Source organism: Bombyx mandarina, chromosome 06 (genome assembly GCF_030267445.1).
Source record: "Bombyx mandarina strain Sakado chromosome 06, ASM3026744v2".
NCBI lineage: Eukaryota > Metazoa > Arthropoda > Insecta > Lepidoptera > Bombycidae > Bombyx > Bombyx mandarina.
This window is the reverse complement of record NC_143213.1, coordinates 795922-823596: the sequence shown is the minus strand read 5'-3', so window position 1 is coordinate 823596 and position 27675 is coordinate 795922. Positions and strand designations below refer to the sequence as shown.

At 36.8% G+C, this 27675-nt stretch overlaps 2 protein-coding genes, 1 long non-coding RNA gene and 1 other non-coding gene across 6 annotated transcripts; 2 read left to right on the top strand and 2 right to left on the bottom strand.

Annotated features, from left to right (window-relative positions):
- Nucleotides 1–15386, bottom strand: rin (ras GTPase-activating protein-binding protein 2). 2 transcript variants are annotated; one of them, XM_089728244.1, is made up of 7 exons: nucleotides 15302–15386; nucleotides 12599–12742; nucleotides 7658–7799; nucleotides 6958–7116; nucleotides 5703–5970; nucleotides 4438–4560; nucleotides 1–4285 (listed from the first exon to the last, which is right to left on the bottom strand). In XM_089728244.1, the coding sequence occupies exons 2-7, from the start codon at nucleotides 12694–12696 to the stop codon at nucleotides 3774–3776; spliced, it is 1302 nt and encodes a 433-aa protein (XP_089584370.1). In that variant the 5' UTR covers nucleotides 12697–12742; nucleotides 15302–15386; the 3' UTR covers nucleotides 1–3773. The 2 variants fall into 2 exon arrangements, with proteins under 2 accessions (XP_089584370.1, XP_028035159.2); XM_028179358.2 differs by having other exon boundaries at nucleotides 15200–15359.
- A 3140-nt stretch (nucleotides 15387–18526) lies between these two features.
- On the bottom strand, nucleotides 18527–19322 carry LOC149502763 (uncharacterized). The gene is made up of 2 exons (XR_016323243.1): nucleotides 18924–19322; nucleotides 18527–18594 (listed from the first exon to the last, which is right to left on the bottom strand). It is a non-coding gene; the product is annotated as an uncharacterized LOC149502763 (long non-coding RNA).
- A 2423-nt stretch (nucleotides 19323–21745) lies between these two features.
- On the top strand, nucleotides 21746–27255 carry sqd (RNA-binding protein squid). 2 transcript variants are annotated; one of them, XM_028179354.2, is made up of 8 exons: nucleotides 21746–21884; nucleotides 22795–22835; nucleotides 23030–23304; nucleotides 23590–23721; nucleotides 23810–24074; nucleotides 25323–25385; nucleotides 26342–26443; nucleotides 26665–27255. In XM_028179354.2, the coding sequence occupies exons 1-7, from the start codon at nucleotides 21757–21759 to the stop codon at nucleotides 26410–26412; spliced, it is 975 nt and encodes a 324-aa protein (XP_028035155.1). In that variant the 5' UTR covers nucleotides 21746–21756; the 3' UTR covers nucleotides 26413–26443; nucleotides 26665–27255. The 2 variants fall into 2 exon arrangements, with proteins under 2 accessions (XP_028035155.1, XP_028035156.1); XM_028179355.2 differs by lacking the exon at nucleotides 25323–25385.
- On the top strand, nucleotides 22890–22960 carry LOC114246742 (small nucleolar RNA snR61/Z1/Z11). Its single transcript, XR_003624841.2, has one exon. It is a non-coding gene; the product is annotated as a small nucleolar RNA snR61/Z1/Z11 (small nucleolar RNA).
- Nucleotides 27256–27675: the final 420 nt, after the last annotated feature.

The window sequence follows — 27675 nt, the reverse complement described above, 5'->3', positions numbered from 1 at the left end:
AATGTTCGATAATTTTATTGTTATAAAAATAACGAACTACATACCAAACACAAGTACTTTCACATGTCTACAGAGGCGCGAGACGGGACCACCTTTGTTAGATTCAAATTTTTAATGCGTTCAGTTTATCTCACTTTCAAACATTTCATCGATTTTGAAAGAGGATTTTTATTGATTTTCAAAAATTATTTCTTAATCAATGTTTAAAAAAAAACAATTCTAAATCTTTACAGTAAAACAATTTGCAATATTGTCCTTTTGGTGACGTGACTAATACGAATACTATAGATACTAAGGAAGATGAGTTAAACATCAAAAATAATAAGTTTTTGAGATCACCCAGTTTTATTAAATTCCTGTTTAATGTGTCGAGAAAAGTTATCGTCCCTTACCGGCCACAACTAGCCGCTAAAAACTAACTCGTTACGTTACAGAGACGCGAAGACAATCGTATAAAAAAACAAAAACATCGACATAAGGTAGTCCTTCCCTATTTTTAAACAAACAAAAAAACGTTTATAACGAACCGAAAATTATCTGTCTCTCTCACGAGCGTTCAGTTAATGGTAAGCGAGAAAGAGAACACCAATTCAATTATAAAATTATTTATAGCTTTTATGAGGACGAAAATAACATAAGACTTTTTCGTTCTTTTCGTGAAAGCTGTAATTCCACAGATGACTTAACGTCTAAAATAAACAAAATAGAAATTAATGCAGTTACTGAGAAACTTATCGCATCACATGGCGGTGCTAGTCACCTCGTATAGTAATCAAATTTTACACAGATTTCTGATCACTTACCAATGTAAGTGATCAGAAATTTCAGTTATTCGCTGTTCATTCGACAATTCCAATAAACAGCGAATAACTGAAATATAGCAAATATCCATTCGCAGGTATAAATCATTACAGGCAAATTCTTTCCACCCAAAAAGGCTATACCGTTAAGACATATCTATTTTTTTAATTTGCATCGTATACCGTCAGTTTGGGAATAAATTTTAGTTACAATTTTCGTCCTCAAATAGCGCAGCACAAGTTCAATGTGGCAAGCAGTTTTATCGATACGGTTAAAATTAAAACATCGACATATTTTACAAGCTTTGAAATAGTTGTTACTATTCATAGTATACGTAAATAATGAGGATTAATGCTATTCAATAAACTTCTCTATAAAGCGTAAACTCTCATAAATGAAACTGAAAGAAGATATATATATGATATATAGTATGTTCTTTTTGATTATATACTCTTAAAAAGAACGAAAATTATAACATTTAAATTGAATAATAAGAATCGAATTGATAGAATAATTTTGACAGAAATTATCTAAACATGATGATTTTTCAAATAAGTCAACAGTAAGTCAAACAGCTAAAATGACAATAGCATTAATTCTCATCATTTATATGTAAAATATAAACTCTAATGACGCTAGACAGTAGTTGTAAGACTAATTTAAGTTTGATTTGAGATACATAGATAAAAGCACTTGACCGTGTCATCGTTAGTGGGCGTTTTTAATTTATTTAACATAATGTATGAGGCCGTCAGCGCAAAAGTGGCTTGAGCTTACCATAGTTAGTGTGGAGATAACGAGGTTTGAATTTACTTTTACACTGCTTCGCACCCAAAAATAATGTTTAAAAGCCATTTATTATCTGTGGTTGAAACTAGGTATAGGCAACAGGCCTATCAAAATTTATGATGTTGCAGGCCTTGCATCAAAATTTATGTTTTATATTATTATAATACATAGGCATGAATATGAAAAATTGTAGGTTAGGCCACTTTTGCGCTGACAGCCTCATATTAAAACGAGCACTGCTATAGTTTCGAAGGCAAGTTGTGAACAGCTCTGTGCGTCTCGCTCGCACATACTGTGGATGCGAGCGAGACAGCACTACGCACGTTTAGAATTCTCGCCTGATCAAACACACAGATGATATGTCCCCATCTAACCTTCTTATACAAATTACTGCTTTATTATTTACTGCTTTTTCGAAAATTTTTCGTGTATCGAGATGCGTATCCAGAGTCAATTTACGGCAAACCAATAAATACATAAAAGTTACATATTAACCTATCATCAGATTTAAAACCGCGTAAGAGCGAATACATATTTTACAATCACATTATTATGCATGACTTGGTGGTAAAGGCGAACCGCCGATAGTCAGACATGAGGTTTGGAATATCGAGAGGGCTGGACAACAGTACCCCACCCCCGACACTAGGGCCGGCGGTGGGATGCGGCAGTAATAGTTAGTTGTGGACGCACTGCAAACTACATACGATCTCGGTGCTCATGCTGACTTGAATCTTGACTCTTGTAATTTATTCGAATCGCAAACTTATAGACGAAATATGCACATACAAAAGTTACAAGTATTTTGAGGGTATTTGTGTTCGGGGCGAGAAAACAATTTGTAGTTTCAACAAAAAAATTACAAAGAATGTCGACATCTCAGCTACCGTACAGCCTTTACAACATTGTTCTCGCTAAGAACGATGGGTTGTTTTGAATACATATATAGATTTTTTTGTTATATATATATATTATCGACGGTTTAATTGGTAACATTGGCCACGACACGTTTGGACACTGGAAGAATATTCTCGAACTTCATGTCGCACTCGCCAAGGAGCCCCGGGCGCCAGGGAGCACCCCGGGCACTGCGCGGTGCTCGAGGATTTACCAGACAAACGATATCACAAATCCCAACTACGAATCAAACTAGAGTGATATGAACAAACTACATTTATGTTTCTTTTTAATTACAACCAACCGTCCTTGTTAGGCTTGGAAATTAGAAATTGATGTGCGAATTGTCGTCGGTGTGACCAGTTCACGAAATTTCGTAAATCATAAATGTGTACATTTCCCAAAACGTTTTGTTAACGACTAAATCATATCAGTAAATCGTTGTACCTACAGTAGAAACGTTTAGAAATTTAATCGACTTCTATAATTTTTTTTTTTTTGCAAATTGGTCACACCAACGGAATTCCGTTGCTATTAATTAATTATTAAAATAAGAAATTAATTTACTATCTAACTACTTAAACGAAATATTCATGTTAAGCGAATTGCGAAGCGTTGTTAATGTAAAAATAAAAATGTATTAGAAATTAAGTACCGCTGCGGACATTACAATTTGTGAAAATGACCTGGTCTTCTGTACGTACTAGCGTGGCTCCCTGGCCGGCAGTCTTTTGACATTGACTACGCTAATGCCATTGTCAGATTGCCGTACTAACGAAAAGCTAATTTATCTGTTGCAGAAAGGAAATTGTATTGTGGCACCAACTGTATGTGTGTGACTGCATTACAATTCATTTCGTGTGGAATGCAAAAGCAGAACTCATTTATATATCTTTAATGAACAGAGAAGTTCAACAGATCAGAGCGGCGAGGCGAGCGGTCCTCGTACAGTTAAACAATTAACTAAGGTCTGCAGTCAAAAAAGTCTTGAGATCTTTTTTATCTCATAATTTTAAACTACAAATGAATAAATTGGTGAATTTAATGCAATCAGTGTTACATGTGGCGAGTATTACATAGAACTTCGTCACCGTGAACATGGATACAATTTTTAACATTACTTTCAACCGAGAGGAATGTAATTAATTTTCGTAATGATTTTTAACTAAAATAGAACTGCGGCAGATGTATAATAGTTTATGTGAGTGAGGGAGGCAAGTTATATAAGTAACATACAGGAGTGTACACCGGGCGCGTCCGCAGCGGGTGGCGGGGGCTGGCGGGGCCTAGCGCCGGTAGGCGGGGCGGGGGGCGCGGGCCGAGGAGGGCGGGCGGCGCGCGCGGGGCGGGGGCTCGCGGCCGCGCGCCTTCTTCTCCTCCACGTTGAGCTTGACGGCGTCGGCGCTGTCCGGCGGGAAGTAGAGCGGCGCCGCGCTCAGGCACTCGCTGGCGGCCTGCGAGCTCTCGTACGTGATGAAGCCGTAGTTGGGCAGGCGCGGCTGGCCGGGCGGCGCGCTCTTGGCGTGCACGCGCAGCTCGGCGACGGGCCCGAACTGCGCGAACAGCGCGCGCAGCTCGTCCTCGCTGGCGCCGGGCGGCAGGTTGCCCAGGAACAGCTGCTGCGCGTCCGAGTAGCGCCGCGCCGCCTCCGGGGCGGGGGGCAGGCCGGGGGGCGGCGCGGGCCGGGGGGCGCGGGGCGGCGCGCTGCTCGCCACCACCGCCGGCATCGCGCGCTGAGCCTGACTCGACCCCGACTTCAGGAGGTTCGCGTAGGTCTTCGGTTCCGGAGGGACGGTTGCTAACAGTAAATAATTATTTGTTACTACGGATGTCAAACTTCTGTTGACGCGATAAGTTATCGCATTCAATTCACATATATACATATTTTTTTGTTAAGCGCTCCTGTTCGGTTGTTTAACGTTGGTACCACTTCAAGTACAGTATACGCACCTGGTTGTGGTGGCGGAGTGGGTTCGCGCTCGGGCTCCGGCTCGGGCGCGGCGTCGAGCGGCGCGGGGGCGGGGGGCGGGGTGGCGCTCCGCTCGGGCTCCGGCTCGCTGGGCGCGGTCGTGGCTGGAACCAACGGGACATGCCTCAGGTGTGCAGCACGAGAAGCTCGAGCAACACACAGTCGACACAACACGTCTTACCCAACGAGGCACGCTGTGACGTATTTTATTTTAAATTTAAAGATTGACTGAGCTGTTGTCTACGTTAAGTTAGCACGTGACCGGAGATGAGCCATTTATATGTCTCAGCAATGCAGCTGATGCATAAGAACAGGTGAAAATTTTCAGACCGTGATCATAATTTTGTTTTTTATAATATTGGTAAGAATATTGGTAAGAACGAAACATATGAAAATGAGTGTGGCACGGAGCGTTAACATGTGAGTGAGAGAATACGGTAAGAAAAAGAAAAGAGAATGACAGAGTAAGACAAGATGGCGATGACGATTAAATTAGCAAGACTTAAATCGGTCGCACTCGGGCGTCATCGGGTTCCATCGGAGATCCCGAACGCGCAGGTGTCCCGTGACGTCATACTGCGAGATTCGCGCGCGTCGATTTAATCAGAATGTAAAAACGTAATTTTAGTTTTAATTTGTAACTTCTAGTTCCTAGCGTTGTTTACTTTACTTTTGGTTTATATTTTAATATTGTACACATTATAGATATTGTTGAAATGGTGTGTTTGACTTTTATATGTTCGGAGTAAAATATCCTGCGAATGCGAGGGACAAATAACAAACCACAATTATAATAACAGAAAATATTTGGGAGAGAACAATTAAAGAACAACAGTGGAACAGTTTTATTTTATGCACCACGATCACAACTCTACATTGTGATGATAAAGCAGCTTTCAGACTACGCTATAATATAATAGCATATAGTTTATAGTAGTATAGCTCATAGCACAACAATATTACGCACCATACATTGTTATGGACACGTTTACACTGTACTGTACTATATATTATTGGCTAAGTATACGCTGCTATACTATATGGCACTATAGTATCTTCAAACGAAGTTTATGGAGAGTAGTTAATAGTAGGCAGCGGCTTGTTTCTGCCCCTGTCATTACTGACGTCCATGAGCGACAGTAACCACTCACTATCAGGTGGTCCGTATTCTCGTATGCCTATAAAGGCAATAAAAAAAAAACTATTGACACCAGTGTTTCTGTGCGTTGAATGATTTGTTTGTTACCTTGTAGAGCGGCAACGAGGTGCCGGGACACGTCGTCGTGTTGCTGCGGGTGTCCGTTGAGGTGGTGCGCGGGCTGCTGCGGCGCCGGGGGGGCGGGCGCGGGCGGCGGGGGGGACACGAGGGGGGCGTGCGGCGGCTGCGGGAAGGGCGCCGAGGGGAACGCGTTGGGCGGGGGAGGGAAATAGGCCCCCGCGTTGGCGGCGCTCTCCTCCTCTTCGCCTTCAGAGCGACCAGATCCTTCGCCTTCTTCGTCCGAAAACACTATGTCCTGGAATTCATTCATTTTATGAATGTTTTAACTGATTAGATCGTGAGAATCAAACTCCTGTGACACAAGTTCAGTGGAATTGAAGAATAATCATAGTGCAAATTCAAAGTATATGTAGAATAAATCCCTGAAATGAAGAAAAACACCACAAGCTCTCTGTTATTTCTATTATTAAATTATGATTGCAATAAGATAACTCCTAAGTTTTAACAAGGGTGGCGGTTAATGAAATTTGTGTTTTTAATTGAAAGTTGTCAATATGATGCAACACGTTTAATCCATTTGTGTGTTATTTGTTAGTTAAATGTGTAATATGTTCGAGTGAATAATTTTAATTTGATCGGTTAGTATTTAATGTAGTCTAAATATATTAAAAAACTCTTATCACATATAGTAAGATGTTATAAAATATTTGGAAACGAGCAAGAGTACTGAGTTTCTTGCATATTCCTATCAGATTTGAAACTGCATTCTGAACTTATATTAAAAACTTTGACCGGTAAAGACTTTCATTTTAAAAGCCGGTTTATAAGTCTGGGGTTTACATGTTGGTATTCGGCGACGGAGCCCCTAAAAAGTGCTTACTTTTACTGGATTGGAGGCCGAATACCCATTCAATATCAATTGTTTACTGGAACTCCTAGACATCACAGCGTGATTCAAACCAATAGGAATAAATAGCACAGTTACACTAAATCGGACTGTTTTTTTTTCTCCTACCTATGCTGATAGCCTTGAGAGGCTATTTCAGCTTCACCCTAATGTGTGTGGGTGAGCTCACAGGGCTCAAAGCGGAGTGTTGCTAACACTGACCCTAGCAAGAGTCGTGCTTCGCAGAATCTACCCCCGGATCGGAAACGCGTCCCACTGAGAAGATCCGGCGAGAAACTCAGTAGGCTGGCATCGGACGGGTTCACAATACGCCTAAACACAATCATACAAAAACCATAACAAGTTTGGTAAGAGCTTCTAAGTGTGAAGAGTTACCTGATAACGGAAGATGTCGTTGTGAACGTAATACTTCTTCGGAGACTGCGCGGCCAGTACGAAGGTCTGCGTGAAGCGGCGCATCGGAGCCCCGCCGTTGGACAGCTCGCCGGTCACTTGGACCACGACGCCGTTGCCGAGGGTCGCTTGAGCGTCCACCTTTACAAAACGAATTGCGAATTGAATCTAGTGTGTCCTGATCGCCACTTTCGTTACGTGGTTAGTGCCAAAACACTATAAATATATTACTAACCAAGAAATTTCCAAACAATTTATGTGACTAAGGCAAAGTTGTTGGACTTTCCCACATATTGCCAATTTTTTTTATTTATTTTTTTATTGGTTAGATAGCTGGACGAGCTCACGGCTCACCTGTTTTTAAGTGGTTACCGGAGCCCACAGACATCTAGAACGTAAATGGTCTTACTTTTAACAGTACAACGGCTGCTCCACCCTTCAAATCGAAACGCATTACTGCTTCACGGCAGAAATAGGCAGGGCGGTGGTACCTACCCGTGCGGACTCACAAGACGTCTTACCAACAGTAATTACGCAAATTGTAACTATGCGGGCTGAATTTGCAACATATCACCTTTTTTTTTGAAAGATTAGTTAGCTTCGACTTTTTTAACGACTTTAGCTTCAATCAAATCGAAAAGCACCTTCTTTTGCTACAGTCTATATCTGTATGCTTCATTACCTGACTGATCTTGGCATGGCAGTCGCGGAAGTTGAGCTGCTGGATGCGATTGTGGATCTGCTTCTGTCCGACCACGGGAAGCGTCTCGCGGTTGGGGGCGTCGAGACCGCCGTGGATGAACGACGAGTAATTGTTGTAGAATCTGAAGAAAAACGACAAAACAACATTTTTATTTTCTCATTTATTTATAATTCATATTGTATCGTATTGTGGTTGTTTGAGTTCTGTGCTTTCGAGCGTCCTTTGTTCGATAAATATAAAAAATGCAAATTGTTGTTAATATTTCAGGGAGCATTTCTGACATAATACCATTAGCATACAATCAGTGGCCCACAAGTCATTGTAACGAATGTGTTTTCTTATAGTTAGAGATAGACTTTCACGTATTACTGATGATTTACTGTTGAATTTTCCTGTCATCGTTCTCGTCGAACCCGTCGCTTGCGACGAAGGGCTCCGCGACTAAATTAACCCATAGACACAGCCCACTGAGTTTCTCGCCGGATCTTCTCAGTGAATCGCGTTTCCGATCCTGTGGTAGATTCTGCAAAGCGCTACTCTTGCTAGGGTTATTGTTAGCAACGTCGTCAGGTTTAAGCTCCGTGAGCTCACCTACTTGTTAGGGCTACGCTGAAATGGCCTCTCAAGGTCAGCTTAGGTAGAAAAAAGAAAAAGTTGAATTTTAAACAAGGTCCTATTGGCTGCGGTCCAGTTAGCAACAGATTTCAGAAATTGCTATAATTTCAGCATCTACTGGCCTAATTTTTTGGATAACCATGGTCCGAATATTGCATTGTGTTATGATTTCTAATTTATTATACACTAGCGACTCGCCCTCGCTTCGCTTCGGAAACATTAAATTTTATTATTGATAGGCGAGTCCCGCCATGTTTCGCGCGGTACAACAATAACTGCGGGGCGAAGCTAGTCTAAAAAAAGTAGCCTAAGTTACTCCTTATATCATTAGCTACTTATTAGTGAAAGTCTCATCAAAATCGGTCCAGCCGTTCTAAAGATTAGCCGGAACAAACAAAAAGACAGACAAAAATTGTAAAAATGTATATACCGTATATATATTCATATGGATGTAGTAAAAAGCAGTTATTTCAATATTACAAACAGACACTAATTTTATTTATATGTATAGATTATTATAGATATATAAGAGATCGTGTCAATACATGATTTATTTAAATAATTTACCTAAAAATACAGTTTACGTAAAAAAACCTCATTAAAATTCGTGATTCGACCTTATTTTTCCAATGTTGAATTCTAGTTCCCACTTAACTTAACTACCCACTTAAATCATTTTGTTGTTTGCTAACTAAAAAACAGATTTGTGTGAATAAAAAACAAGAATACAAAGGATAGGCGGCCAGGTGACCCACACTCAGTCAATAAAGTAATTTCTCGTGACGTCTCGTCATTAAGCTAACAGTAGCTAGATCACTTATGATTTATAAGCCCGTGTATGAATTTTACGGAATTCGTTATAAAATTTATAAGAATATTTATTTAGACTATTTATAACTAACTAAATCTATATATTAATACGCGAAGCAAAAACTTTGTACCCCTTTTTACGAAAATTGCGCGGATGGAGGAGTATGAAATTTCCCACACTTATAGAGAATATAGAGAAGTGCAGAATGCTAAAACAATTCTTAAATTATGCCTTAAAAATACATTAAATCAATAAAGAAAACATTACACACACTATCATCTATTTGACACACACACGCACTTAAATGTATACCTGTAGTCTTTGTTTATTGTTAAACTTTTGTTATTGCTTAAAGTCTGTAGTCAAAGTGAGAATAGGTTAATATTCTTTATCTTGAATATTACGAGTATTTGTCTTGGCGAAATCTATCACTATAGAAATATGATAGTTTTGGAATATAGAACCATAATAATGTCCAAACTTATAATTTTAATTAATTATAGTCGAATTTCGACTACGGCGGGAACACTAGTATTTGAAAATTGCCCAATTCCCGTTATACATTATTTTTCCAGCTATTTTTTATTGCCCGAACAGGCAGACGAGCATACGGTCCACCTGATGGTAGTGGTCGCCGTAACTCATGGACGTCAGCAATGCCAGGGCAGAGCCAAGCCGCTGCCTACCGTTTAATACTCTCCACAAGCCTCGTTTGAAGAAGGTCATGTCATAGCGCTCGCTATTTTACCGATCACGCCACATTGAGTACTTTAAAGTTGAATTATTTAGAACAATGTCTGGACTGAAATGCGAGAGGACATACATCTACAGTTATTTTCAATAATCTGTTTGGATATAGCAAATTCTCTCAGTTTGAGTCCGTGAGCTCACCAACCCGTCCAGTGAATCGGTAGGAAAAAATAAATTGGATAATGTCGTGAACAACTTAAGCCGAAGTTTTTTTTTTTTTTATTGCTTAGATGAGTGGACGAGCTCACAGCCCACCTGGTGTTAAGTGGTTACTGGAGCCCATAGACATCTACAACGTAAATGCGCCACCCACCTTGAGATATAAGTTCTAAGGTCTCAATTATAGTTACAACGGCTGCCCCACCCTTCAAACCGAAACGCATTACTGCTTCACGGCAGAAATAGGCAAGGTGGTGGTACCTACCCGTGCGGACTCACAAGAGGTCCTACCACCAGTAACTCACAAGAGGTCCTACCACCAGTAACTCACAAGAGGTCCTACCACCAGTAACTCACAAGAGGTCCTACCACCAGTACTGTTAAGGGGTCCAGAAGGTATTTTTAATAAAGAAAACTGTGACTGACCCTGAGTTTATTTGAAATACAAATATAAAAGAAATTGTACACATTATATCGTGGGATAAAAGGTTATTGGCTTTAAGCGATATTGAGATTAACACGCGACTTTTATCTTTGTAATTAAAGGTCCGTTTTATTTGGTATCAGTTTCAACAATTCGATGTGTTTTAATTGAACTTCAATTATGTTTACCCCATTTAAATAGCAGAAGTGAAGAAGTGTTTATATAATGAAATTTTTTCCAAATTTTAAACTTTTAAATTGCTCTCCTGTGAAATTGCAAAACTGTAGCTTAAGCCAAATAACCTTTCACCGCTCGATGTGTTTCTACTACTAAAGCCAAATCTGCTCTGTTACGTTTTCAATAATAAATTGTTTTATTTAAAGACGATGCATCCGGAAATGCTTTAGTCTGCATTTTTATTTACACTAGATGATGACCGATTTTTTTTTTATAACGCCATCTTGTTGTGTCTTTAAAGCGGTTAGTTGCCCTCAATTAAGAAAAATAGTATTATTATTGGCCAATAGATGTCAGGAAGAGTTGATTATTGAAAACACGAATAAAACAACATTTTCTGAAAATAAATCGTAGCTAGATCGATTTATCGCCACCGAAATCCCCTGTATACTAAATTTGATGTAAATCGTTGGAGCCGTTTCCGAGATTCAGATTATATATATACAAGAATTGCTCGTTTAAATCTATAAGAGTGTGTTGGTATTGATGGCCATGTGTACAAGTACACCTCTTTTGCTCCATCAAATCCCGGTCCCAATATTATTTGAGATTGGTTTAGGCAGATCTCTTCTGTTTGCATAAGGAAAAATCTTAACTACAGGGGAGTTATGACCTCATTGTGTTGTCTCAAGGGGCTAGCGAAATTCACGTTGTTTTGTTCGTTTTCTACTTCATATCGGATGGCTCATTAACTAGTCTTTCATCCATCTTATTGTGAGCTGTTTATTTATTTTGGTTACTAGGTTCGTACTTAAAATCGTCGCTGACGTCAAACAACTGATAACGGATAGGACAGTGTAAGATCACGTCAACTACAGCACGTTCAAACAATAATAAATGAAGACGAAATTGCTTATCGATAAACGAGCATGACTCACATGGAGACTGTTGAGACAGAAAGTATTTTATTTATTTGATACTTTTACTGATTAACAACTTAATTGCTATCTAAATACAGGTACTAAAATCATATGTATCGTATTGTTCCTTTTTTTTGTTTTTTTTTTATTGCTTAGAAGTCATCTACAACGTAAATGCGCCACCTACCTTGAGATATAAGTTCTAAGGTCTCAAGTGTAATTACAACGGCTGCCCCACCCTTCAAACCGAAACGCATTACTGCTTCACGGCAGAAATAGGCAGGGTGGTGGTACCTACCCGTGCGGACTGACAAGAGGTCCTACCAATAGTACCAAGAAAAGGCGTCTCTTAATCACATCGACCCTAAATAGCTGTCCAAAAGATATAGTTTATTTTATTGGTTAATGCTTATACGAGACACAAGAAAGCAGCATAAACGCAATTGTAGTCTATGACATTACCAATGTAATGTGTATTACATGAATAATGAACTGCAAACTGTGTGCACTAGTGGAGAATACACTTCACCGTGTGTACCATGCGAGCCTCAGAAACTTAAAAACATAAGCGAAAGATGTAAGTGGTCAAAAACGCGCGACCGTGCTTAATAGCTATGGTGCACAAGTACCATTTAATGGGAGGAAGGACAAATAGAATATCAAAGGACTAGCTTTTGCCCGCGACTTCGTCCGCGTGAAATAGTTCACATTTATTTTAGAACAAATTTGGTTAGCATAAAAAACGTTATAGTGAGCCAACCTTAACATATAGACATATGCTTTCGCGGATTTTTTTAAGATATTTTAAAGGGGAACAATTCTGTCATACATTATTTTAGCGAAACTTTAACCGTTTCTGCAGCGCACGCAGCGGAAGCTCTCAAAAGGAAAAAAAAACGATTTTGAAACATTCTTTATTGGTGCTCTTATCTTAGCGTGATGTTCTTCCTCAATAAATGGGCTATCTAACACTGAAAGAATTTTTAAAATCACACCAGTAGTTCCTGAGATTAGCGCGTTCAAACAAACAAACTCTTCAGCTTTATAATATTAGTATAGATTACCTATGGAGATGGGCGGGCGCCTTGTTCAGGAGCGTGTAGTACTGGCGGACGAATTCGCGGCCGACGCTCTGCGGAGATGGGGACGCCTCCATGACCATCGCTGTTGTTGACACTGAGCGATACAGCCTTCTGCTATACGCTGCCCTGAAGACACAATCAAATGGATGAGCTTATTTTTTTTTTAAGAATTTGGCTCCGAGGTCTTTGACATTGATTTTGCCAATTTCAAAGTATTTACAAAAATGACAGGTGCTTAGAGAGGAAAAAAAATACTAAATCTAAATACAAATAAATTTGGTCAGTTTTTCCATACGCGAATCTGTGGTTTTAAGAGCAGCACAAACAAATATATGTTAGACTAACTACTTTAGAGATAAATATTATTAGCAGATAAAAATTTACACAGAATATTTACATGTTTAGAATAGACTAAAGTTAATAAACAATTAATATTAATAGGCCGGGGAATGTCATTTGGAAGGATATCATAAAGAAGGGATACGATATTGGGGCAGTCGAAGAAAGGAAAAGCTTTTGAAAAATCAATTCATACATGCAATTGTGCAACAAAGTCATCCTTAGAATGCTTTTATCCTTCCAGATCAAGGCCGTCCAAACAAAGACTTGTTTTTATGCTGATTGTGATGTTTTAATCAGAAAATAGTTTGTATAATAGAATTCTTTGTCATAACATATAATCAAAATTTGATATCATTTATCTTTATTCTTTTAACATTCCAAGCCCAGGACATCATTTAAAAGTGAAGCTATCTTTTATTATTATTGGGGAAATTCCCAGAAAGTGTTTATCACTCTGAATTGAAAAAAATATTTTCTGCGGCCCTCCAGCTTTTGTAGTAAATTTAATTTGCACGTAAAGGTATGTACTTTGGACAGCCTTGTTCCAAATAATCCTGCAAATAAAATAATTATCCTTCTCATAACACCAAAATGCAAATAAACATACACACACGCAAATAAACATATATAAACTGGATTTTAATTTTTCTAAAAAGACATCTGTTATATATTTGTAATAATAACATACTAACTTACATCAGGCTTTGTTATTTAAATGTATTATACAAAGATTGAATGATACTAAGAAATTTTTTTATGTTGGAGCTCAGTTTTGTAATTTCTCACTACTCATCTATTCTAATAAAATTACCAGTATCCAGTAACATTACCAGTACTGTACTGTTTCACAAATTAAACAAATAAAAATATTGTTCAGGCAATGTACTTAATTCTCATTATTAGATGACTTATCTAATTAATATTTTTATGTTCATTTATTTATTTACATCTTGACAATTCGTATTGAAGTAAGTTATGCATTAAACTAAAAAATTAAAAACTGTAGAGATTATTAATTAGCTTGAGAGAAAAACCAACGCTTTCTCGGTAGTTTTGGGACAATTATGATGGATTATAATGAAGATAAGACAGTAACAATGCCATCGTCACTTAACATTAATTACAGTATTAAAGTGTCTGGCTAGAAAGAATCCTAGTTCAGAGGATACTATTCTGTAATGCACTGATAAAGTAATTTGAAAGAAAAAAAGAAATTCATTCATAAAGAACAACTATCCTAAATTGGCAAATAAATGAAAATGACAAGAACATAAGACAATTTAATGCACATTTTGAGAATTTTTTAGATCATGCCGTCCACTAATTTTTCCATCACTACTTCTCTAACTTCTAACATTCTTCCATATTGTTCCTTGCATACTATGACATGTTGTTCTTCAAACAAGCTTCAAAAAGTCTCAAGTGCGGTAAGCAAAAGCTTGGCTGTGCCCCAGGTATTGATGTCTGTAGGCAATTGTGACCACTAGCCAACAATTGGGCTGTACAAAATACATCTCACATATATTCTGCTTGTTTAATGAGTACTATTCAGTCTGTGCAGTAGTAACTTAGTTTCATAATTCTGGTTGCCTGCCTATAGATTATTAATAAATATGTCATATTATAATATTGATAAAGATGCTTATTACATTTGTTTTTGTTTTGCACAAGAATTGTTCCAATCTCACTTATTATTACTGACAAAATAAATACTGCTTTACTCAAACAGCTTATCATTAATTACTATGTACTTTGTTAATATACTTTAAATTTCCATTGTGTTAAAACATTTACATTATTGAGCAAAATAAATAATTCTGAGGGTTGGGTTGTGATTTGGGTGTGTTGTTTTCGAGAATTAATCTACATTGTTCTTATCGTCGGTTTAAAATTAACTTTAAGATATGGAAAAAAAATATTGTTAATGGATCAAAAGTGGTGCTAAATATATTGTTTTTATAAAGAGGTATATGCATAACGTCGCCAACTTTTGTGACGGCACGCATGGCGATTCCTGTGATCACCAATAAGGAAATCATCAAATACTGAAATCGAAATTCTATGTACTTTATTAGCAAAACGCTTATAACTAATATTTTTTGACTACACTAGTAGTGTAAATAACATTTTACAACAGTACATAATGAAGAATTTAGAAGATTAACCTTTTGTGAAAAATCATTGCCGATAATCAAAAAATATGAGTTGTGCATAATTTCATGTGTTCATAAAGTTGCTTACCTCAATACAATTTAGGCATTAAACTTGTGTACACTGAAATAAACAACCAATAAATACGCGCAAGTTTTTCAATAAACTTTCTGAAAACAGAAAAGAGCCTACCTCACCGTTTAGGGTGGTTCGGTACGGGCCAGTCAGTGCTGCCAGCCTTGTCGAAAATCTTTTACAGAACTACTTAATTAAAGGCTTGAACTGCCCACAACAGTGACGACAAAAGATAGTTCTGCAATACCTAAAGAAATAAAAAAGTGAATAAATCAAACAAAGTGTTCTTCAAAAATTATGTTTATTTCAAAAACGAATTTTTCAAATGACTGGCGGGTTTTTATATTTTGTAGGTATACGGAATATGATATATGCATATGTATGGTCAATTCAATTGGTATAAAATATGATTGACTATGTTTTAATAGTCGTGTATTAAGTTTTAACAATGTCACCACAAAGTATTGGAGTTTGAATATGTAAGTAATGGCAGGCAACACTTGATACATGTAAGGTTACAGTTTTCGAATATTGGAATGCTTATTTAAATGTTTAAAACAGATGATTGTCTTCTCCTCAGTGAAGACAATAATTTCTCATCTAGACAGTGCAACATCTTAGTTTTTACATAGCCCATCACCTCCAGAATCCAATACCCTTATATTTAACCGTCCAACACAAAGCTTAATAACTTGTGTACACAAGGACCTTGTCTGGAGTTACACTTTGTAATTAATACAAAACCATAAAGAATTCGCAGTATCTGCAAAAAAATTTGTCTGAGAATTAATTTGTAGACGAAAAGCTTACAATAAAAATCATAACACTATTTGTAAAATGAAAACAGGTCATATGAAGTCTCTTAAGAATTAAATTTTAAACAAACTAATCAAATGTAATTTAATCTTTCCACATTTTTCTTTTGTATTCAATGGGTTCTGATTTAATTCTAGGTTAGATTCTCTATTACAGTTGAAAGACACAATCAAAGGTTTTGGAGAACGTTTCACATTTTTTAAGTAGCTAATATAATTTAGGCAAAAAGTGCTTTTACATAATTTTTATTTGGTATCTACATCGATATATTACCACTAGATCCCGCGTAAAGGCGTCAAAAGTAACCAAACAAAACAGTGCTTAGATTCATATTAAGCACTGTTTTGCCGCCAGTGTCACGCCGACCGTCGAGTGGAACGATCCTAAAATGCGCTGTAAAAAGATGTAAAAAACACGCTTATAAAGAGAAATAATAATCGATGTATAATATCGATCGATAATAATCGAGTAATATATCGATGGGTATCTAAATAAAAATTCTGTGAAATGGAAGCACTTGTAAATACAGTATTTAATTTATGGAATGGAGTATAGGATAATCAGTCAAAAGAATTTTTGGCGGGAACGCGAGGAGTGAAGTTGTGTGATTTGTTTTATTTAGTGTTTCTTCGGGTTTCAATGTGTAATAACGGTGATTTATTAACTGTTCAATATCTGTGAAAGTGCACAAATGTTTTTTTTTTTTTATTGCCCTTGTAAATGTGGGAAAATGAAACAAAGCCACTGGACGTAGCCTCTCGGGATCCTCCAAAAAGTCCACTGAAAAAAATCTCAGTAAATGACCACCATTTTACTGAGATTATATTATATTTCATCCCATATCATCTCATCGCATCTCATTTAATTTCATCCCAGTTGATTAATGTCACAAATTAATTGTCTTTGTTTCATTTAATTTCACTCCATATTATCATTTTTATAAAAATAAGAACATAATAAATTAAAATAAGAAATGACTTAAAAGTCTTAGTTACCAGGTCATAAAATCTCTTTAAAAAAAGATAATCAGTCAAAGGACTTTTTGGCGGGAACGCGCTGTTTAATATCTGTGAAAGTGCACAAATGTGGGAAAATGAAACAAAGTCGCTGGACGTAACTTCTCGGGATCCTCCAAAAAATATCAGTAAATGACCACCATTTTATTGAGATTAGATTTCATCCCATATCATCTCATCTCATTTAATTTAATTTCATAATAGTTGATTAATGTCTCAAATTATTCATCTTCATTTCATTTTATTTCACTCCATATTATTACTTTTCATAAAAATAAGATTATAAATTAAAATAAGACATGACTTAAAGGTCTTAGTTACCAGGTCATAAAAACTTTAAAAAATGAAGCAATCAAAAATAAATGTGTATTTAAATTTAATAATTTAAGTTTTTTTACTACAGTAGGTACAGGTACCTACCTACTCCAAAACACGAATGCCGCAAGCCTCGAAACATAAGGCCGAAGTCTTAACACTCAATGGGGTTGGCCGGTTAAAGCTTTTCTCAGATGTCGCCAGCGTAGCTTGTTCCCTTGTCACAGAGAGCCGCCATTTTGTGTGTTTTGCGTTCGTGATATTTCGGCATTTTGTGACTTTGATACGGTTCTTATTACTTTCTAAGTAGTGCTAAACAGTTTTACAACATGTATTCCAACTGGATAGTTAAAGAATTAAAGGAGGAGTTGAGAAAACGTGTTGCATCTTTACGAAGAAAAAAAAGTGGATTTTGTCGAAAGGTACAATGTTGATGTTTTATTTTAACTTAGAAAACTTCTCTCAAACTGTTTCCGGTAGCTATTATAATAATAATATTAAATTGTGTACCTTAGGAACTTTATTCCTTGTAGCATGTGCAAAAAGAATTGCTCATATTACACACATTACCTACCAACTAATGTATTATTTTGCTTTTTTTCAGATTAGAGCTACATGACCAAAATTTTAATTTTGAAACAAAATGAAAAAAAATGCTCTAGCAAAATATGCTAATATATATGATTTGCTAGTGGAACCATGTGGCATTTTCAATAGCCAAGAGCGCCCATATCTTGCTGCATCTCCTGATGGTGTGTTGGGCGAAGAAGCTATAATTGAAGTGAAATGTCCATACGCTAGCAGAAAACATGAAATAAATATAACAACGGTGCCTTACTTAGAACAATGTAACGGGATATTGTCTCAAAAAAAAACCTGCCCATATTATTATCAAATCCAAGGACAGTTATACTGCTCAGGCAAAACATACTGCAACTTGGTCATTTACACCTACAAGGACATCAAAGTGATTTATGTTGAAAAAGACAATAATTTTATAAATAATATGTTAAATAAATTAGATATCTTTTATGAAAATATTTTCAAAGAAGCATTGTATGAAAAACATCTGTATTATGACTATACACACTTGTCGAAATAAAAAATCAGGAATATTTTTAATTATTTTTATTGACAATTCCTTCTCTAATATTACTTATGTAACTTCTCTACTTTTTGTTTCTTCAGAAACTGGTTTCATATTCCATGAAAATATAGATGGTACAGCACCTTTCTTCAGATATTTATGTTAATGTTTGACACCTACAACACAAAGAATAACATTTAAATATACTATCACAAGGAAACCTGACCATAGTTTCAAAATATTTGTTATTGCAATGGATGCAGCGATTTAGATAGAACTTTCAATAGTAACAGCTGATAATGAACAACAGCTCATGAGGAATGTGTTTCCTCCAGTCTGATTTTGTGTTTGTTAAAAGGTTCCTTACAGCATAAATCTACTTGCAAAATTTGTTAGCAACTAATAGTATGCCTAACTAATTATTATTGGATTTTTTTAATAAGAGAACAAAGATGTGTGCTACACCTAGTCATGCATTATAAATATTTGACAGAAAGAAGCATACCTGTGTATTTACTAATGTTTTCATAGTCAGATTCCACAAAGTGTTTACGACATAACCTCGAACTTTGTGGGAGTACTTTTTTCGCGTCAAATGGCCTTTAACAACAGTCTTCTAATTTTCTTGTCCTTCGGGAATTGATGTACTCCAATTTCTGAGCATACTGGTACAAAACAACGCGTCATTGTGCTTAAAATAATTTTTAATCAAAAATTCCAATACAAATATTGAATGTTATGGGAACAATGCACACCAGCGCCACTTTGACAGTTGCCAACCCCATTGTGGTCAGAATGGCGCTTTCGTAGGTGTTGTCAAAATGGTGGCCATTTTAGATGAAATGAAGTCAGCTGAGTCTTTCAGCTTCTTCATTTCATGTTTTTATTTTTTTGTGGAATGAAGCTTTTTATATTGGAAAAATGTAATTACTTCGCGATTATTCAATACCACTGCTAGACTATTGTAGCGAAAAAAAACGGTGCGCGTGCAACTTGAAGTGAAACTTCTTTTTCGATGTGTAGTATTGTGTTTTCTTCATTTTTCACCCTTAAATCTGATTGCTCTTGTAATAGTGTATAGTGGTCAACACTTATATTATATATATTTTTAATTATAGATAGAAAAATAAATATATATATATACATATATGATGTAATATACCTAATATAATTTTTTAAATACTTCATTAAAATATTGACGGCTACTCTCGCGCTGGCCTGTAACAGCTAGGCATACAGTGTTCTCGAACGTCATAGGGCGAAATCGGTAGACTTGCCAGCTAAAATCGGTATATTATTATATTTTGTACTATTTTGTACCCGAAATCGGTATTTGTCAAAAAATATACAAGATTCAATCGAATTCGTTTATTTATTGAAAAAAAAAAAAACTTACAGACTAATTTATAACCATCATATTTAAGAATAATTATTTTTTATATCAATATTGTTTGGCCATAGCTGCAGTCATCGTCAAATTAATTTGAAAATCATAACAATTAGCTGTTAAAGAGTCGTTTTGCATGTAATAAACCAGTGATTTATTCAGTAGACAGCCTATTTCGCTGTTTTGTTTTCAAAAGATTATTATGTGAAAATATGCGTCAACGTTAGCGGATGAATAGGGAAGTGATAAAATATTAAGGATGAGATTAGACAACAAAGGAAACATTTGAGTTTCATCGCCACGTTTTAGTAAAGTTACTTCATTCCAAAATAGTTTTACATCATTAGGAAATGTTTTGATCTGTTCACAATTTCTTAAAATGCGCCACTCTATATAATTTTCCTGGAAATCATTGCTCTGAATAATATTGGGAAAGAGCCTACTCTTATAGAAATATTGTAGTAGTTTTGCCAAATTTAACATTTTTTGGATCAATAATGTCTAAAAGTGTCAAATCGGTACAAAATTCGGGAGAATTTCCATGTATACTCTGAAATCGTAGAAAAATTGTTATATTTCGGTAGAACAGAGCCCATATCGGTAGAAATACCGAGAAATCGGTAGGTTCGAGACCACTGCAGGTATACTACGCCCATGCGTTCGAATGCCACGCATTCATTCTCGCTCTGTCTCTTTCATTCTAGTATGGTAGCGTTAAATGCTTAACGCATTAGTTAGAAGTCGCATTAGAAGTTTCACTTCAATAAATTTGTAACATTGCAATTTTAAGGAGCTCTCTGTTTTTTCATTTTTCGCCCCTGTCTTGTATTTAGTAAATAAGTATTGCGTTGTAATGATAATCTCAAATTGTTTATCGTTTAGGTTGATATCAACTTAATTTTGGATATCCAAAATTAATGAATTATCTAGATAACTAGATATCCGATAGTTCATTGTGAGTCCACTCATTTCAATTATAAAACAATCAAACAAGGAAATCGAAAGAAGCAAATTTTACGAAATGGCGAACGCTCGCTACTGAAGCTCAACGTTTTTTAAACTTAATCTAGATAACCTGAAAATGCCTAAAATTTATCAAAAGTCTTAATATTTGAATAATATCCAAAAATCGAATTAAAAAATGGGAATCCATTCGACTGAACTGTCGACAGGAGAAATTTGCAATACCGTTGAAGAAGGACATGTCATTCCTTAAAATCTAGTAGTAGTCTTCTCAAGAAAGACGTCACGCCGCCGCAATGAAAGTAACAAACTTAAATATTTCAGTCGTCAGAACCTATGGAATTTAGTTAACCTCCATTAACCGGAGCAGCCATCGATCGTAGATCTACGATCGATGGCTGCAGCATATTATTATGCTCAGCATTAAGTAAATTTTATGCTTTAGTTTTTTTATTAAATATTTTGTATATCCTAGATTTATGTATTCAAACCAATCGATTTACGGTTGTGTTCCAATAATTAACTATTTATATCTCTAATCTATTTCTAATTAACTATTAAAAAAAACATTTTTGTAGATTTTTATTAAAATTAAATAGTCATCCTGGCAAGGCATGGTATTTTTCCTTTGTTTGCTCAAAAAACAAGCTGTTATTTGGTAATGTTGGTAGTTGGTATTGATTGAATGTAAAATTCTATCTCGTTTTGGTTAAGGCAACAAATTTTGTTCTCTCTTTTTAACGATGAATAAATGCCATTGACCCTTTGTTCTGCCGTTACCTGATTGGTTGATTTTTGGGAGGGGAGCAAATTTCAATGCAAAAAAAGCGTCTCTCTGCTGTAGCCAACATAACGAACCATTTGGCGCCGACTCCGACTCATCGCGTCATCGCGTAGTTCCTTTCTTCTGCATTTGGCATTCGTTGTTGAAGGTCGCGTGTAGACCATAGTTTTAGTTTAATTGTAATTATTAGGCGTAATTTTAGTCATGGCTAATAACGATAATTTTGCACAAGATATTACCACCGACAACCAGCTTAATGGAAATGCAGAGAACGGTGGCGGTGATTCGCAAGATCATAACAGTGCCGAGGCCCCAGGACGCGATGACGACAGGTACTTAATTTTCCCTTTGTTTTGAGTTTTATACATATTTCAGAGATAATAAACCTTATTCTGTTTACTTAAATGTTACACTTACATATTAAATAGTAATTTCTCTTTGTAAAGTTCATTTCAGTTATGTATCGTCGACCGCCATAATGGCGGCGATCCGGCTTTTCCATTATCGGCTTACAAAAATCTGTTGTAATCACACGGATCTTTTCAAAATTATACTTTTTCGCTTTTACAGTGTGTTGTTCGCGGTTTAAACGGTTTCGTAGATGGCATAGTTGTGATTTTGCAGTTTGTGTTGAGAATTTCGCTAATGTATTGATTAATTTGGGTGTCGCACAAAATGGCGTGCCGCTATCGGGGTGAGCACGCGGGGCTCTGCGCCGGTGCCTTTACTCACCGGTGATATAGGTAGCAAGATTTTAAATCGGTAGTCGGAGGGCGGTCAGTTTGGCGCACTAACGCTGTGTCTCTCTGCAGGTGTGAGCCTGCGCCGCCGCCGCCGCAGCCGCCGGAGGACGCCATGGTATATATCCATCCGCTGGGCTCACACTAAAGTAATCTACGACCAAACTGACTAGATTGTTTCGGCCACTTACTTTTGGGCCTCGTTCACTTTTGCCAATTTCAAATCTTGCGTTTTGACAGTTTAACGTTCTTGTATCATTTGGTTTGTCCTGTTTCATAATGTAAATTTCCAGTTTTACTTTTTGTAACTTACAGGTTGACAATTTGTTTTGCTGCAGTGCTTGGAGTTTGTTTTGAATAATAATGTAGCTGTAAAGTACTGTAAACAAGTACTGCAAATAGTTTTAATGATAAATTTTATTGTAATTGATAAGTCAGTTTCTGTATCGAGACGTATTTTTTTCTTATTTCGCATTCTAAATAATATAACTTAATTTCACAGAAAACTTTTTGTTGGTGGGCTGAGCTGGGAGACCACAGATAGTGAGTATTTTGTTACCAATAATCACTTGATTAGTAAATGAAACTATATTAAATCTTTTATGATGACTTAATTCAGTTCTGCTTCTGAGTAAAATTGAAGATAACTTTACCCACATTTCTGATTATATATTCAAAACTAAAAAAAAAACAACATCCATGTCTTAAGAAGCTTTAAAGTTTTTCTTTTTTTTCAGAGGAGCTCCGTGATCATTTTGGAGCATATGGTGAAATAGAGAGTATTAATGTAAAGACAGATCCAAACACAGGCAGATCACGAGGGTTTGCCTTCATTGTGTTTAAGGCCCCAGAGTCAATAGACAAGGTCATGGCTGCTGGTGAACACACCATCAACAACAAGAAAGTAGACCCAAAGAAGGCTAAAGCACGACATGGGAAGATTTTCGTCGGAGGACTCAGCAGTGAAATCTCAGATGATGAAATCAGAAACTTCTTCAGTGAATTTGGAACTGTGAGTTAATTATTAATTTGTTTAAAGAGGATGACTGAAGAATAAACAGGAAAATTTTCTTGAAACATTGTTGATGCAATTCAAATCAATTCAGGCAATTAGATTGATAAGTTCAACCTTTAACTTTGCATCAAATTTGCCTTTTTAATGATGAAAAATCCGGCATTGGTGAGATTTCGATTTCTTGACTGATTGTGAAGAGACATCCGGGCCACTGACTATCAAATTTAACAAATAAATAAATAGACTTTTGCTTTCTGTCACTTAATAATACTTTTTTTACAGATCTTAGAAGTGGAGATGCCCTTTGACAAAACAAAGAACCAAAGAAAGGGCTTCTGTTTCATCACATTTGAATCTGAGCAAGTTGTAAATGATTTGCTTAAGACTCCCAAAAGAACAATTGGTGGAAAAGAGGTGAGTAAAATCAATAATGAGTTTTAAGTAATTGCTGACATTAAATATTAAACCAGTGGTTGTTGTAATATTATTATTTTTTCTTAAGGTCGATGTGAAGCGTGCAACACCAAAACCAGATGGCCCCGGAGGCATAGGCACGCGAGGTGGCCGCGGCGGACGTGGTGCCAGAGGAGGCCGCGGCGGCCGTGGTGGATACGGCGGCCAACCTTGGGGTAACCAGGGTTACGGCGGCTACGGCTACGGTCAGGGTGGCTATGGCGGCGGATACGACAGCTACGGCTACGGGGGCTACGGTTACGATGGCTACGGGGGCTACGGCGGTTACGATTACTCTGGATACCCTAATTACGGTAAACGCGGCAAGCAGTACTAACGCGGCTCGCGGCCGACACGTTACCTCGACTGATGTTACCTGATCCCTAGTGTAGGAGTTCCGCGTAGAGTAAGGCTAGGCTAGCTGCGAGCGTCCCCCTCGCGCCGACTGTATCTAGTTAGATCGACATCACGCGAAGCATAGGTATTAACTTAGTGTGTAGAGAGTATTTATTTTTATATCGATATTATATAAATGTATATAATTTATATTGTATCGAGATGATGCATAGTGTATGTTGTCGAGGCGACAGTGTGTGATCAAAAAAAAGTAACGTCGGGTCGGCCTTCTAGTTTCGAGTAAAGTAGGATTAATTAATCGTTTGGTATATCTTTTTCAAATTATTATCATTTATTTTGCTATTTGGTTTATATCGATTCACCGGGCGCGCCCGCCCGGGCCGCTACTTGTAGAGCAGTTGCCCACTCAGCCTATCGCTCTTTGTCATTGTCTCAACGGGTACTACATAGTATACTTGTATATAATATTATGTTACCTGCCTTATGTTTATAAGTGTTTATTTGTAATACCACCTTTGACTTATGTAGCCATGTCGCTAGAGTTTAATTTTTTTGGTATCATTTATTTTACCTATTTGACACTCACGCTACATGCTACATTTGGGAAATGGGGTAAATATGGAGAGACATTGTGAAAGTGATAAAGATATGATGAAAGCTTTTGAATAAAGCACTGTTAATAAAATTCTCAATGTGTTTCCATATAAAACCCTGGTCCATTCCTCCCTGCCTTGCCGCACGCCGGCCGAATGCCCCACTAACAGCGCATGCCCTCACATTTAATTGACACCTAACTGTTGGACTAATGGAGTAATGAGTTGTCCACCTTACTAACAGCAAGTACAATGAGAACTCATAAGTTTTCTTAACTTTTACATGAGGCCGGGGGCGTCTCGCTTTGCAATTTGATCAATGTTATGAGTTTCACAAATTAAGTCATCAGTCGATGTATATGTGGCAAATCCATTTAAGTCCTAAACAATTTAAAATTCAAGAAATTAGTTAAATACGAATGATGCTGATGAGAGTAGAAAAGGTTAGATTAAAAAGTCTCCTGTTCTAGATTTGAGACGATTTTTAATCTAAAACAACCTTTGCATCTAGGTATGAGTAGAATTTATATTAGAGATGCAAGTTGTTAAGATGGTTAGTGGTTGCGCTGGTTATGCCGGGGCGGCAGTGTAACGGTGTTGTTGTGTGGGCAGACTACGCCGGGTACGGAGGGTACGAGGGCGGGTACGGCGCACGTCAGCCTCCGCGAGGGAAAGGTACTCGAAGCACACTTGCTCGCACACAGATAGTTTATGCAATTCTTCTGCAAACATTGTTCTTGACAAAGTTTCATGTGAAGTTTTGCAATAACACTAAAATTTAATTTACAATACTATCTATCATTCTGAGTTTTCAGGATCAAGAAGAATGTTTGTTAAAATGTTCATGATCATTAATTTTCAATTCATTGTTAATTTGTTTTGCTTAAAAACTACACCATATTCGGACCACTATCAAAATTTATACCAAACGCATTATTACGTAGGCACGCATGGCCTTATTGTATATTTATAGTTCAAATAACATTGGAAAGTATATTTAGGAACACAACTAAATCTTTGCGAGTCTGTTGCACATCTCTTTGAAGTTACTAACTGTAGACTTACTCTATTTTAGATTAGAAAATCTCACCACTAAACTTTTGAACTTCTACTGAAATTGTAGTTTTAAGTGTAGCATGAACAATAGAATAAGTTTCAATTAACATTCATAATTGTGATCACTAAAACACTTGAATGTGTTTTTGTTTCATCAAAGATAAGATTTGAATGTCATTGGTGTTTTTGGACTCGTCTGATTCTCAAAAATTACATTTTATTTTAAAGGATTTGTCTAATCAGTTGACATTGGATATGCTTAGTCAAATAACAGGTATAATTTTATTGAGTAGTGTAGTTTAGCAGAACATACTTTTCTTTGTAAAGCACATTTTCTCCATTGTATATGGAGGTTAGGTTAAAAAACTGATAATTTTGAATAGCATTCCTTTTTGTTTGGTGTATTTGTGGTTACATCTTTTCGGGAGATCTTTTTCACACTCAGAAGTCAATGTTGATATGGATTAAATAATTTCTTCTAAACTACTGCTAGTTGTCTGTCAATTGATTGAATGGAGTCGGACGGGTCACATTATTCCGATAGTGCGGTGTGGTGAGGTTGTGTTGTGCTGCAGGGTACCAGGGGGGCAAGACGCGCGGGGGAGGCGGCGGAGCGCGGACCACACAGCGACACCAACCCTACTAGTTACTGCGACACACGATACACTACCACTCAGGTTAGTTCTGTTCGTTCTACTTAGACTATGCTGCATAACGCAGAACTGCTCCAACGTTTAGAGCATAATATAACTTATGAACTGTCTAAAAGGTCTTGGTGCTAGAAATCGCAGAGCCTTATTGTGCCACTCTATTTCTTTAGTATAAAGTTTTTTGAATTAAATTCTTTAGAATGTTGAATTGATGAACGGCAATTAATTATAACAAATTATAATTACAGGTTAAGTGACCGGTGATGAGCGCCCTCGCTGCCGTCCTGCCGCCGTGAGGGCGCGTCATTCCATTCCACGTTTAATGTAATTTAAGAGAGTAATCGTTGTAAGAATTTAAGGATAAAACAGTGTCGTGGTCGCGCTCGTCGACTAACGTCTCGATTTATTATAATATAGTATGATTTATAGTTTCTGAGTATTATTGCTGATTGAATAGACTGACATTATTTGTCGAAAATTTGGTACCTACTAATTTAATAAAACAAATTAATGGTAGCAGGAACCAGTGCCGAAAGGTATAATATATCTACAAATAGATGTGTGAATGTGAATGCGTGAGCTTGTGTGCGAGCCGCCCTCAACTACGACAGTAGATACTCTGGATCTCAGACAAATGTTGTAGTATATATTTTTAATTAATTCGGGTGATGCGCCTCAGTTTTCAGAATCATGTATTTTTTACAAAGTAGTTGTTTCTTCCATTGAATAGGGATGAAATTAAATTTTTAGAATAAGCTATCTGACATGAACAAACTACCAGAGATACACACAAGATGTATGTCGTAATAAAAATCTGTAAATAAAATAATTGACTTTTAGTCTGTGTTATCACTAATGTATCCAACATACCCTTTTGTAATACGAATCCCATTGGAAGCATACCTAATAAAGAACACTGTAAATAATATACTTTAACATTAATTGTTTTCTGTACATTAGCTGTAATTAACATCTATTGAACAATCCACATGGTAATCTGATTGTTGTTATTAGTCTGGCACTTGTCACAGTGGTCATGGTTGCACAAACGGGTCTTGGTATCTAGGTACCTAATTAAAATAATTCTACAAACCAACACTGGTGATAATGGATACGATCCGCTGTGACTATACCGTGAAAATGGAACGCCTGTACGCGTCAAGCGAAAATCTCTTGAATTTTAAATGTAAATGTAGGTATGGAGTCCTCGATACGAAAACTGACCATTAAAATTAGATAGATCTATCTCAAATATTAAA

Bases quoted from the DNA above. Each gene is read 5' to 3' on its own strand.
- rin (XM_089728244.1), bottom strand. From the start codon at position 12,696: ATGGTCATGGAGGCGTCCCCATCTCCGCAGAGCGTCGGCCGCGAATTC. The intron at 7,117-7,657 runs GTAATGAAGCAT...CGTTTTGTAAAG, and splicing joins GCCATGCCAAGATCAGTCAG to GTGGACGCTCAAGCGACCCT. The intron at 4,561-5,702 runs GTAACAAACAAA...CGTTGGTTCCAG, and splicing joins CCTCGTTGCCGCTCTACAAG to CCACGACCGCGCCCAGCGAG.
- sqd (XM_028179354.2), top strand. From the start codon at position 21,757: ATGGCTAATAACGATAATTTTGCACAAGATATTACCACCGACAACCAG. The intron at 21,885-22,794 runs GTACTTAATTTT...TTAATTTCACAG, and splicing joins CCAGGACGCGATGACGACAG to AAAACTTTTTGTTGGTGGGC. The intron at 23,722-23,809 runs GTGAGTAAAATC...TTTTTTCTTAAG, and splicing joins GAACAATTGGTGGAAAAGAG to GTCGATGTGAAGCGTGCAAC.